This window comes from Equus asinus, chromosome 8, assembly GCF_041296235.1.
Source record: "Equus asinus isolate D_3611 breed Donkey chromosome 8, EquAss-T2T_v2, whole genome shotgun sequence".
In the NCBI taxonomy this organism is placed as follows: Eukaryota; Metazoa; Chordata; class Mammalia; order Perissodactyla; family Equidae; genus Equus; species Equus asinus.
In genome coordinates, this window is record NC_091797.1 from 83,103,471 (window position 1) to 83,117,130 (window position 13,660).

At 48.0% G+C, this 13,660-nt stretch overlaps 1 protein-coding gene across 1 annotated transcript in view; it reads right to left on the minus strand.

Annotated features, from left to right (window-relative positions):
• The window catches only part of KSR2 (kinase suppressor of ras 2), a 373,230-nt gene that overhangs the window by 229,372 nt on the left and 130,198 nt on the right, over window positions 1–13,660 (minus strand). The window contains exon 4 of the mRNA XM_070516151.1: window positions 3,903–4,416. Coding sequence (XP_070372252.1) covers window positions 3,903–4,416 — 514 coding nt within the window. The remainder of the gene's footprint in view (window positions 1–3,902; window positions 4,417–13,660) is intronic.

Consider the following 13,660-nt stretch of genomic DNA (forward strand, 5'->3'; position numbering starts at 1 on the left):
GGTCACACTGCATCATCCACATCACAGAAGTGACCACTCGGCTGCTCTCCTCCACTGCTTCCTTGCCATGAATCTTGCCAGCATCCCCTAAGGAGAGCCAGGAAAGTACCTTCCTTGAGGAAGAGTTGAGCTTGCTCAGCTGGACAGAAGAACCCCAACAGGCAAAGCTGAATTTGGCCCAGATCCTGTTGTACAATTTCCAAAAAAAAAAATGGAGGTGGTTGAGTCAATTAAGAAGACTGAGGAAGTGGGTGAGTCAGCCCTATCCAGACAAAATAAATACCTCAGGGGTTTGGGGAAAGACTCACATTTAAAGTGTGGTGCTGGTAAAAAAAAAAAAAAAACAGACACATAGACCAACGGAACAGAATTGAGAGCCCAGAAAGAAACCCACACGTACACAGTCAACTCATATTTGGCAAGGGAGCCAAGAATACTCATTGGAGAAAGGACAGTCTCTTCAATAAATGGTTTTGGGAAAACTAGATATTCACATGCAAAAGAAGGAAATTGGACCCCTATCTTACAGCACTCACAAAAATTAACTCAAAATGAATTAAAGACTTAAATGTAAGACCTGAGGGGCTGGCCCGGTGGCGCAGGGGTTAAGTGCACACGTTCTGCTTTGGTGGCCCGGGGTTCCGGTTCAGATCCCGGGAGCGGACATGGCACTGCTTGGCAAGCCATGCTGTGGTAGGTGTCCCACGTATAAAGTAGAGGAAGATGGGCACAGATGTTAGCTCAGGGCCAGTCTTCCTCAGAAAAAAAGAGGAGAATTGGCAGCAGTTAGCTCAGGGCTAATCTTACCAAAAAAAAGTAAGACCTGAAACTGTAAAACTCCTAGAAGAAAACACAGGGGAAAAGTTCTTTGACATCAGTCTTGGCAATAATTTTTTGGTTATGACAGCAAAAGCACCAGCAATAAAAGCAAAATCAACAAGTGGAACCACATCAGACTAGAAAGCTTCTGCACAGCAAAAGAAAGAAGCAATAAGATGAAAAACAACCTACAGAATGAGAGAAAAGATTTGCAAACCATATACCTGATAAGGAATTCATATTCAAAATATATAAGGAACTCATATAATTCAATAGCAAAAAAGTAAACAATCTGATTTTAAAACGGGCAGAGGGATTGAATAGATGTTTTTCCAAGGAAGATATGCAAATGGCCAACAGGTATATGAAGATGCTCAATATCTCTAATCATGAGGGAAATGCAAATCAAAACCACAGTGAAATATCACCTCATACCTATTAGAACGGCTATTATCAAAAAGACAGGAGATAAGTGTTGGCAAGGATATGGAGAAAATGGAACACCTGTATACTGTTGGTGGGAATGTAACTGGAAAATCCACTATAGAAAACAGTACGGAGGTTCCTCAAAAAATTAAAAATAGAACTACCACACGATCCAGCAATTCCTCTTCTGGGTGTATCCAAAGGAGATGAAATCGCCATGTTGAAGAGGTGTGTGCATCCCCATGTTCATTGTAGCATCATTCACAACAGTCAAGACATGGAAGCAACCTAAATATCCATCAATGGATGAATGGATAAAGAAAATGTGGTATATACATACAATGGAATATTATTCAGCCACAAAAAATAAAGAAATCCTGCCATTTGCAAGAGCATGGATGGACCTTGAGAGCATTATACTAAGAGAAACGTCAGACAAAGAAAAATAAATACTACATGGGCTCACTTATACGTGGAATCTAAAAACCTCAAACCCATAGAAACAGAGAATAGAATGGTGGCTGCCAGGGATGGGGGGCGTGGGGGAAATGGGGAGACGTTGGTCAAGGGGTACAAAATTCCAGTTACAAGATGAGTAAGTTCGGAGCTCTAATATACAACACAGTGACTGCAACAATACTGAATTGTGTACTTGCAAGTTGCTAAGAGAGTAAATCTTAAATGTTCTCACCACAAAAAAAAAAAAAGGTAATTATGTGAGGTGATGGATATGTTAACCAACCTTATTGTAATCATTTTGCAATACCTATGTGTATTAAATCATCACAATTTACACCTTAAACGTACACACCGTTATATGTCAATTACTTCTCAATAAAGCTGGAAAAAACAAACCAAGGGCAGCCTCTCTCACTTTGCCCCCACCTTGTAGGTTTAAAGGTTACGTGTCCCTAGACCCAGGCTCTGCCTTCTGGTCAAGTTCCAGCTCACTGTGTGGTCAGCACAGGGAGGCAGGAGGGAGACACACAGGTCGGGGAAACCATGGCCAGCAGACCCCAGACGCCTCTCCCACCTTCCACCTCAGCAGCTCGTGTTCCTAGCCTTTCTGTGGACCTCCCCCACGTCCTTACCTTGAGGTCTCAGGAGTCCCCCAGGCTCTCTGGCTCTGAGCCAGCCCTGGATAAATGCCCGAGTCAAAGGCGAACAGGCACAGCTGGGGGCAGGGCTCTGGACGTCCTTTATTGAGGCCTTTGCAAGGTCACAAGAAGCCACAGTGAAGGCCAGGTTCTGCCAGAGCCTCTGCACTTCATGTTTCCTACAGAAGCCTGGGCCACCCTGCCTGCCTTTGGCTCACTCCAGGATGTCCTGAGGGGTCTCTGACCGGCCTCAGCCCTCAGATGGGCCCTCACACACTGAACATGCAACGGAACTCTCCCCTCTGCTCCCCACATCATAGCTGCAGGGCTTGCAGAATGGGGGTCCAGGCATCTCCCACACATGGACCCCAAATTTAGACTCTTTACTGGATCTCCTAATCAGATCATACATAATCATTTTATCTTCTATGCCTAAACACAATTTTGTTAAATGTAAAATTTAAAACATGCTACCCACTTCTGTGACCCTGTTTAGCCTTTCTTCCATTTTTAATACACTGAGAACCTCAAAAGGATGCAAGGAACCCAGGCCCTGCAGAGAGCTACCCCACCTCTCTCAATAGCCAGCCTGGGGCCACAGACACTATGTCACCCTCTGCTGGCAGTGAGATCCCTCCAACCAGAGCCAGGCACACACTGCACCCACCTTCATGATTTTCTCCCATGGGTGGCTGTGCCTCGTCCCCCTAAACTTCTCTATGGCATCCTTTGCTCTGATAGTCCATTTCTCCACTCCCTGAGCCACCTCCCACCCCAAGCAGACCTGGACACGCCTCTTCGTTCCAAGCACTGAGCAGGTCCCATGCGCAGGGTGGGTCCAGAGTGGCGTTCTCCAGTACAATAGCCACTCGGCCACATGGAGCCATTCCACTCTTGGAACGTGGCCAGTCCAAACTGAGATGAGCAGTAGGTATAAAATGTACACTGGATTTGGAACGCTTAGAATGCAAAATATTTCCATAACAACACTTTACATTACTTCTAGGTTGAAATGATAACATTTTGATATATTGGGCTAAATGATACATATTATGAAAATTAACATCACTTGTTTCTTTTCACTCTTTTAATGTGGCTGCTAGAAAACGTAAGGTTGCATATGTAGCTCACAGCCTATTTCTAGGGACAGCAGTAGGCTTGACTCTGTAGGGCTAGCAAATTTTTCCCTTAAAGGGTCAGAGGGTAAATATTTTTGGTTTTGCGGGCCATACTCAACCCGGCCATCACAGCAGGAAAGCAGCCACAGACAATACATACAGGAAGGAACGTGGCTGTGTTGCAATAAATTCAGATTTGTCCCTAGGCTAGAGTTTGCAGACCCCTACTTTAGAGTGTTACTATAAAAAAGGATCATTTCTGGAAAATTCCATTCTATTCATTTTCTCACAGGCCCTCAGGGAAAAACCACCTTCCATTCAACTGGAGGCGGGAAACACAAGTGGATTCAGGGCTCCCTGACTGGGAGGCTCCCGGGGCATCAAGGCAGCCCCTGGCAGCCCTGGGCTCAGCTGCCCCAGGGCACCCACCAACCACACTCACTTGGGCGTGTGGGCCTCGTCTATGCGGTGACCCAGCTGGAACTCGTGGGACTTGCTCCGATGCAGGGCCGTGAAACCCGGGATCAAGTGGATGAGCTTTCGGGAAGAGGGCGGTGGGGTCCCCGGCGGCTTCAGCTTGTTCTTCCTCCTCATGGGCGGCGTGCCTGGCGGGGTCACGGTGGTGACGATATTGGGGGTGCGCGGTGGGGTGCGGACCGCATGCCTTTGCCTGGGCGACGGGGGCAGGGAACGGTGGCCCGACTCCAGTGGCGGTGGCGGGCACAGGCCCGGGTAGGCGTCCACGGTGAGCCTGTCCACGTGCGTGTACACCGGGGCCCCGGGGGTGGGGCTGGCGTGACAGTAGTGCTGGACACACTTGGACTGGACCCTGGGGCTCTGGGAGAGGTGGGTGCGGATCCACGGGGTCGGCTCCGGGGGGCACACGGGATTGTTCTCCTTCCCCGTCTCTGTGGTGGGCCACTGGATGGTCCAGTCTTGTTTGGAGAGGTTGCCTCCTGAGTTGGAACAAAGAAGCAGAGAGACAACGGCTAAGCCATGAGAATGCCAGGCAAGTTACACTATACATACACTATGACATATGCGCATTGCACTGCACACATGCCACACCGTGCACGTCACGGCGTATGCGCATTACACCATATACACACTACACTGTATGCAGGTTACAGCATATACACATTTACATAAATCCAACCACACCCACTTGGCCACTTCAAAAAGAGAATGAAATCCCTTTGTTGACCCTCTCACCATAACCCCCATTCAAGATTGCCCCAGGATCGGGGAGCCCACAACCCAAATGTCCCCAAAAGCAAAGTTAATTCTTGCCTTTTGAGCTCCCAACGTTCCTAGTTCCAGCAATTTCAAGGTGATTGACAGGATTCTCAAGGATAAACTTCCCCTTACACAGTATTTTAATACCTAACCCCATATGAGATACATGAATTCCATGGAGGCCAAGCTCACCCCCCGTCACTCCCTGACTGCTTATTCAGCCACTGCACATTTCTTCCGGGTAGACCATCACTGTGTGTTCGGCCATGCCTTCATTCAACAAGCACTTTCTGAATGTGCCAGGCTCTGTGCTTGGAAAACATGCAAGAGACCACACACAGGCCAGGCCCAGGTCCCCTGGACTTACGCTCTGCCGAAGGAGAGACAGGAAAGATGAGAAATCTCACTCATGAAAGGATTTCAGGGGGCTGTCAGTGCTGGGAGGGAAACGCACAGAGAAGAGTACTGGCCACGGTGAGCGTAAACAGCGGTACGTGCAACCATGGAACGCTACTCAGGCACCAAAGGAACCAACCTCCGATGCGCGCAACAACCAGGTGTCGCTGCAGAGAATTATGCTGAGCAAAAAAACCAATCCCAAGAGGCTAATGTATGACTCCATTTACGCACCATTTTTGAAATGACAACATGTTAGAAAAGGAGGATGGCTGGGTGGTTGCCAGGGGTCAGGGACGGAAGACAGACGCAGGAGGGAGGTGGGAGTGGCTATAAAAGGACAACACAAGAGATGTTTACAGTGCTGGAACCGTCCAGTGCCTTCACTGTGGGGGTGGACATGTGAACCCACTCAGGTGATAAAACTGCACAGAACTAAACACACACACACATAAGTTTTGCAAAAACTTACTTTTTTGTAAAAAACTTATTTTCTGCAAAAAAAAAAATTTGGAAAAACACATACTTCTGCAAAAAGTTATAATTGTGGGCCAGCCCCAGTGGCCTAGTGGTTAAGTTCAGCACACTCTGCTTCAGTGGCCCAGGCTCAGGTCCCAGGTGTGGACCTACACCACTTGTCAGCCATGCTGTGGTGGCAACCCACATACAAAACAGAGGAAGATCGGTACAGATGTTAGCTCAGGCAGAAAGAGGAAGATTGGCAACAGATGTTCACTCACGGCCAATTTTCCCCACCAAAAAAAAAAAAAAAGTTACCATTGGGAGAAACTGAGCAAACTGTACAGGGGATCATTATGGGCTGAATGTTTATGTCTCCCCAAAATCCCTATGTTGAAATCCTAACCCCAGCTGACGGTATTAGGAGGCATCCGGAAGTGATTAGGTTGAGGTGAGGTCATGAGTGTGGGGCCCCCATAATGGGACTAGTGCCCTTCTAGGCAGATAAAGAGACACGAGAGCTCCAAGGGAAGGCCGTGTGAGGCCCCGAAGGGGCTGTCTACAAGCCAGGAGGAGGGCCCTCAACAAGAACCTAATCTGCTGGCACCTTGATCTTGGACTTCCAGTCTCCAGAACTGTAAGAAATAAATGCCTGTCATTTAAGCCGCCCAGCCTGTGGGATTTGTTCCAGTGGCCCAGGCTAGGACAGGCTCTCTCTGTATTACTTCTCACAACTGCATGTGAAGCTGCAATGAGCCCAATAAAACTCTGAACTGAAAAAATTACAAATGAAAGAGTTGGAGGGGGGCTTCCTTAGGTAGAGCGGTCAGCCCTCTAAGGAAGTGACATTCAAGCTGGCATCTGAGGACAAGGAGGGGCTCGCCATGCCAAGAGCCAAAGAAAGAGTGTGGCAGGTGTGGGGAGAGGGGAGGGGACTCAAGAACCATGCACAGAGGTAGGAAGGGGCTTTTGTTTGAAGTTACACATCAGTTTATTAGAAAAAAATGGAGACATTGACAAAATCCCCACTGTCATGAATGCAGGTTGAGGTTTTCAGCCCTGATCAAAGCTGAGTCAAAAAATAAAAATTAAAAATCCAACGGTGCATCACCGTTTCTCACTCACATGCCAGTTGGAATTTGGTCTTCACGAATAGACTCCCAAGCCGCAGCGTGCAGCCTTTCTTCCGTGCTAACAGACGTAAAAGAGTAAGGGTCAAGTCATACTGCATGTACAGGTTTCAAAACCAGCTAAATTAGGGCAGTCACTGTCCGAGGTCCCTTTTCTGGGTGCCTTCTCAAAGGCAGTATATGGTGCCAATGGGGTGAGTGGCTCAAGAAGAAGCTGAAGGGACAGGTGAGGGACAGACCCCCAGGCCCATGGTCCAAGGTTCAGTGTAGGTTTCCTACCAAGTTCATAGTGAAGCCGTTGAAGGGTTTTTTCCCCCAATGCCCCTGTACGTAGTCGTATATCCCAGATGTAAGTCCTTCTAGCTCTTCTGTGTGCGATGTCTCCAAAGCACGGCTTGATGAGCCACCTAGGTCTGCACCCAGGATCCAAACCGGTGAAACCCAGGCACCCAAAGTGGAGCGTGTGAACTTAACCAGTCAGCACAGGGCTGGCCCTGGAGGGCTTTGATCTAAAGTTCATTTCTCAAACATCACTGGGGCTGCCCCTGGGACAAGGAGAGCAGGGCTCCAGACAAGAGACGATGCTGGCTCCCACTTGGGTGGTGGCAGCAAAGATGGAGAGAAGTCAGCAGGGTGTCAATGGATGAAAAAGCAGAACCCGGCAGAAGGCGACTGAGTTGGCCCTCCTGTCATGGGCCAAGGAAGGAGATTTGGGGCAGAAATAAATTCCAACTCATGGCCGACTAGCAATAACAATGATAATTACCATAACGACCATAACGAGAGCTAATTTATAGAGCATTGGACAGCTGACAAAGTGCTTTCATGAACACTGACTCATTGCCCCATTTTTAATTAAAACAACTCATTTTGTTATTACATATCCATTATAGAAAAATTAGAAAATTCAGATAAGGAAAGGCAATGTCATTCTACAACGTAGCCATCATCCCTATTAGCGTTTGGCTGTGGGGCTGCCAGATGGTTTGCTCTGCATTTTTTCTTTAAGAAATGCCATAAGATCTTATTTAACGGCTTGTCATCTGCTTTCTTCGTTTGTTAGACTGGGACTCTTTCACATTTTTCTTAATCTTTGTAACTCTGTGTGCAAAGGGCCATTTGATCTCCACTTTGCAGAGAAGGAATTGGATGTGAAGAGATGAAAACGTGCCCAAGGTCACAACAGAGATGGGAACTGGCAGCTGGAATTCAAACCTAGAACCTCGGCCACCTAAACACCAGGGCACAGAGGCAACTGTGATGGAGAGCTGGGACCTGCATTTACTGAAGACCCTGGACCATGATAGTCAGCCAAATGGGAATAGAAGCCGGAGCAAGGGCTCATCTCTGACGAGTCTCCATTTTCCCAGACTTTGCCAGAACATTCTATCAAAGTCACCATCCTATGGTGTCTATTCTCAAATACTTACACATACACATTAACCCAGTGACTAAGAGAGCCAACTCTGGAATCAGATGACTTGGCTCTATTCTGGCTCCCCCGCTTACTGGCTGTGTGACCTTGGGCACTCATCTAACCTCTCTGAGTCTTAGCTTTATCACCTGTGAAATGTGGCAATAATAGGACCTACTTCAGAGGAATATTATGAGGATCAAATGCAATAACACAGTGATGTGCTGAACACAGTACCTGGCACACAGTGGGCGCTCCATAAATGTTAGCTACCCTTATTGTAATTCTCAACAGAATGGTAATATGGCGCCACCTTCCATTTAAAGAGCATAGACTTGTGCTGAGAGCTGTTCACGCAGCAGATGCCATCATCACTCTGTGTACCTCTAGGAAGCTGATGTCCAGAGAGGCTGAATAGCTCTGAGAGCCGGCGCCAGACAGAGAGTCAAGCCCAGATCAGCTTCTCCATCTCCAGCAAGCTCTGGATTGATGTATTTGCTGAGGGAATACAAACTCATTGTCAAAGTAAAACATGCTTAAGAACATAAATCTATTCTTTAAGTCGTCTTAATCAGACACTGCACTCCGAGACCACAGAGAAGCCTTCTGGGCATTATCACTATGGCTCTTGCCCTCCCTGAGTGAAATGGAAAGAATCTGGTATTGAGACTCAGAGAGATCTGGCTTAGAACTCCAGTTCCACCACTGACCAGCTCTGTGACCTTGGGCAAGTTACGTGACCTCTCTGAGCCTCAGTGTTGGGGTTTGTAAAATGAGAATGATCGTGGCTTCCTTGGAGGGTGCCATGAGGGCTGAATGCATTCAATCACTCATCCAAGTATTTCACAAATATCTGAACGCTTCTCATGCACCAGGCACTGTTCTAGGCACTGGGATACAGCGATGAATAAAAGAGACCAAAGTCCCTGTCCTTGGAGGACTCATGTTCTCAGCGGGGAAACGAAAGAAAAACAGAAGAACATATAAATGACATATAATATATTACGGGTGAAATTTCATTTATAGTCTCTTATCTATGATGTATCAGTGACAATAAGTGCCATGGAGGAAAAGAAAGCTGGGCATGTGTACCAAAAAAGAGTGCTGGGGGGCTACTTCAGTCAGAAAAGGATGAGGAGGTGACAGTGGTCACCTGAGCAAATATCAGAGTGAAGCAAGGAGCAAGTTAATGAGACCAACTGAGTCAAGCCATCAGCACAGAGCCTGGGCCACCACAATGATGCAGACAACGGGCAGGTAATCGAGGACGACGAAGATATCAATTCTAGATGCCTGAGCCTCATCCAATTTGCTCCCCAGACATTCGCTGTGCCAGCCCCTGGGGTTGGGTGTCTGTCTTTCTCCTGCTCTCAAGGTGCTCAGTCTGGAGGGAAGACTGACAATGAAATAGCACTTACTGTAATTCCACTCCCAGGTAGAGATGCAAAGGAAATGAGAGCAGGCACTTAAATTTGTGCGTGAACGCTTGTAGCAGCACTAGTCACAACAGCCAAAAGGCGGAAACAACCCAAACGTCCCTTGATTGAGAAATGGAGAAACAAAATGCAGTATGTCCACGCGATGGAATATTATTCAGCCATAAAAAGGGATGAAGTGCTGACACATGCTACAATTTGGATGAACCTCAAAAACATGATGCTATGTCAACAAATCCAGGCACAAAAAGTCACATAGTGTATGATTCCATTTATATGAAGTGCCTGGAATAAGGAAAGTTATAGAAACAGAAAGCAGACTAGTGGTTGTCAGGGGCCAGGGGGAGGAGGGGATGGGAGCAACTGCTTAATGGGTACAGGATTTCCTTTTGGGGTGATAAAAAGGTCTTGGAAGTTGATAGAGGTGTGTTTGCACAACATAGTGAATGCACTGAACGCCACGGAAATGTTCACTTTAAAATAGTTAATTGTATCTTCTGTGAGTTTCACCTCCATTAAATAAACAAATAAGTACTCATGATACAGAACAGGGAATCCGATGTCAGAGAAGGAGCAGGTGTGTGAGAGCAGAGGAGGGGAACCGGCTTTCCGTGGAGGCGTGGGGAGAGGCGTCCTGGAGGAGGCAACGCCAAAGCCCAGACCTGGAGGATGAAGGAGCTTCCCGGGACTTTGGAGAACAGCAAGTAGCTCAGTGTGGCTGGAGCTATTCTGAGGGAGGAAGACATTCGAGCTAAGGCTGGAAAGAAGGGAAAGGAGGACCATCCAGGAATTTGCTGTCTGAAGACGAAGGGGATGCTGAGAGGCAGGGGTCAACATGACGGATCCCCCGCGACTAGCCTCCTGCAGAGTTCCTGGAAACCCACGGCAGCTGAGGACTCAAGGCCATCAGACCCCATAACGGGTGAGGTAGAAGCTCTGGTCCACCCCATCACGCACCTGTAGACTCAAGGCTTGGACCCCAGCCCCATGGTCATGCCAAGGCAGGGGCTGGCTCTCCCCCAACCACAGATGACAATGGGATGGAAGTCAAGTTCCTGCCTGGCCACACCGCTATATCCACAAGGCTTGGACCCCATGCCAAGGCAGGGGCTGGCTCTCCCAATGGACAAATATTGGGAAGTGGTTTGGGGCTGGAGACCAAAGTTTTGCCCATCATATCGCTGTTCTATCCCAGCCCCTGATCACACCAGTGGAGGGACTGGTGCATCCCTGATCATGTGGCTTAAAAACCACATAGCACCATGGGTGGGGTCCATTTGCCACCAAGTCCTACTGGACCCCAGGGTGCCGGCCCAGAGTAGGCCCACCTGCTCCCCTTTCTGTCCCCTTGTGATTAAAGTTGTCCCAGAGACCCTGGCACATAGGCTGTGTGGACATCTGTTCTTGCTGCTCAACAGGACCCACTGTGTGTAGGGCAGCGACACAATCAGACAGGCAATGTAGAAAGATGTATCTGAGGATACACACAGCGTGGAGAAAGGATGGGACAGGTCAAGGGCAGCAGCAGGAGCCCAGGCTGAGGGTTGGAGCACAACCCAGGGTTGTGGTAGCAGAGATGGACAGAAGTGGATCGATTAGATATAAGGCAGGAGGAAAAAATAGCTAATGTTTATTGAGAACTTACTATGTACCTGACACCATTGCGCCAAGTAATTTACTTGTATCCAATTATAGAGCCACACAACAATCCTACGAAGTACACAAAAATTACTCTATTTTATAGATGAGGAAACTGAGGCACAGAAAGGTTAAGTGACTTGCTCAAGGCCACACAGCAGGAAAGAAGGACAGCGGGGGTTTGAGTCTGCACCCTAAGGCATGATGCTAAACCAAGATTGAGGTCCTGGTTTCCTGCCGGGGTCATACGGTGGCTGGTGGGAAACTCAGCGTAGAGGAGGTGGGGACCTGGGCCACACAGGCTGAGTCTGAGGTTCCTTCAGGACATCCTGGCAGAGATGCCCGGGATGCAGGAGGATGTCAGCTGCTCCTCCCTCTCTCCCGGAATCCTGGGACTCCTCTTCGGAAGAAGTTATTTTTCTAGCCAGCTTGTTGGTCGGAGATTAAAACTTCCGGAATCTATCCGAGAGCGTCAGGCTCATCTTAGGTTTGTTTTTTCACAAAGGCATGACCTGCTTTAATCACGGTGACCTTCTGTCTCCTCTCCCTTCTGACCCCTGACTCTCCAGAGCAGACATCATGGCCCTCAAGTTCAGGTCAGGAGGTGGGGTAACACGCACATACCCACTCCCGGCTCCCTCGGAACAACGAGGGGCTCCTCCGCATTTGAAGACCCGCTTTCTGAATTGAAAGGACAAGAATTCATTCTGAGTAAACATCAAGCAAGGAAGTAGGGGTTTTATGACGCACCGAACACCCGAACTTTGCACCGTGATGCTTAGAAATTAACTTGTCCCTACCTTTCCTCACTGTGACTCAGTTTCTCCACCTGTAAAAGGGGGGAAACATCAGAGCTTCCCCTAGGATTGTGCTGAGGATGAAATAAAGCCGTGCAAGTAAAGCGTTTAGCGTCATCTCTGGCACACAGTCAGTGTCGCATCGATGTTAACGTAAAATGGGAGTAAAACCTCCTGTTAGGTGGTGCCGTGAGGATTAAATAAAATAAGCAATTGGCTTGCGTTCAGGGCCTATATCCCTGACCTTGACCTTGCCAGGTGCTATCCCCCTACAGAAAGCAAACCCATCGCATCAAAAGCCACTGAGTCCTATTGCGGTTGAATTGTGTCCCCTAAAAAGATGTGCCGAAATCCTTACCCCCAGTGTCTGTGAATGTGACCTTATTTATAAATAGGGTCTTTGCAGATGTAATCAAGTTAAGACGAGGTCATACTGGATTAGAGTGGGCCCTAAATCCAATGACTGGTGTCCTTATAAGAAGAGGAGAGCACACGCAGAGGAGAATGCCATGCGAAGACGGAGGCAGACGTTAGAGTGATGCAGCCACAAGCCAAGGAACACTGAGCATCGCCAGCCACCTGCAGAAGCAAGAGAGAGGCCTGGAAGAGACTCTCCCCTCAAGCCTTCTCGACTCTGACTAAACATAGCCCTGCCCGCATCTTGATTTTAGATTTCAAGCCCCCAGAACTGTGAGGAAATACATTTCCACTGTTGTAACCACCGAGTTTGTGGTGGCTTTGTCACAGCAGCCCTTGGAGAGTAACAGAGCCCTTAACCAGGAGTCAAGGACATTTGCTGAAGACAGACAGGGGAGTTATGACACAAAGTCACCACTTGGAGGTATAGTACCTGCCAGACCCAGCGAGGCAGCCAGCACTATCTCACCTGCCCAGTAAGGCGGGCGTTACTGATTCATTTCATAAACGAGTCCTGGATGAGTGACAGGACTGGGCCAACATCCCACAGTTGGTAGTAATCTACACCCTCACTCTTCTGCCTTTATCACACAGCATCCCGCAGGTGAGCTGTGACCCACTGCCCCCATAGCCTACGGCTCCTCCACACACACACACACACACACACACACACGGCCCTCCACCGGGTTCAGGAAGCACTGAGCTGCCCCAAGAACCCCTGTTTTAAAGTTGTTTCAAAGTCTGAGAGATGAAAAGAGAGGAAGGAAAGCTTTGCCCCCTCCCCAATTCCCTCCTCCATCCAATGCTCTTCCTCTCCACCCCTACGTTTCACAATCAGAAGTGTGGGGATGAAGAAGCAAAAAGTCTCATTTCATTATCCAAACTGCCAACTGCTCAGTTGACGGGGATTGGATTTCTCTCTGCCGAAGCTTCAGAAGTGTTTCACTGACGGGCTGTCTTACGGCAACTCTTCCCTCTCTCTTTTGATCCTCTTTTTAATAAAGTCTGAGGGAAAAAGGTAATTTTTCATTTTAAATAGGGAAGGCGTGGTACCAAGGTGCTCTGGGGGTTATTAATCATAGCCCTTGCTATCTTGTCATCCGTTTCTGGAAAATCATTTTATTTCAAGTCTTGAAATGGGTGGGGAGAAGGGAATAGGTTTTAAGAAATGAAAGGTCTGAGGATTGATTAAAGACATTTCAAGGTGTAAGGCTTTTTCTTGTGACATTCTCTGATAAGGGACGAAGAGAAATAAAAGCCATTCTCAAAGGCGAAAA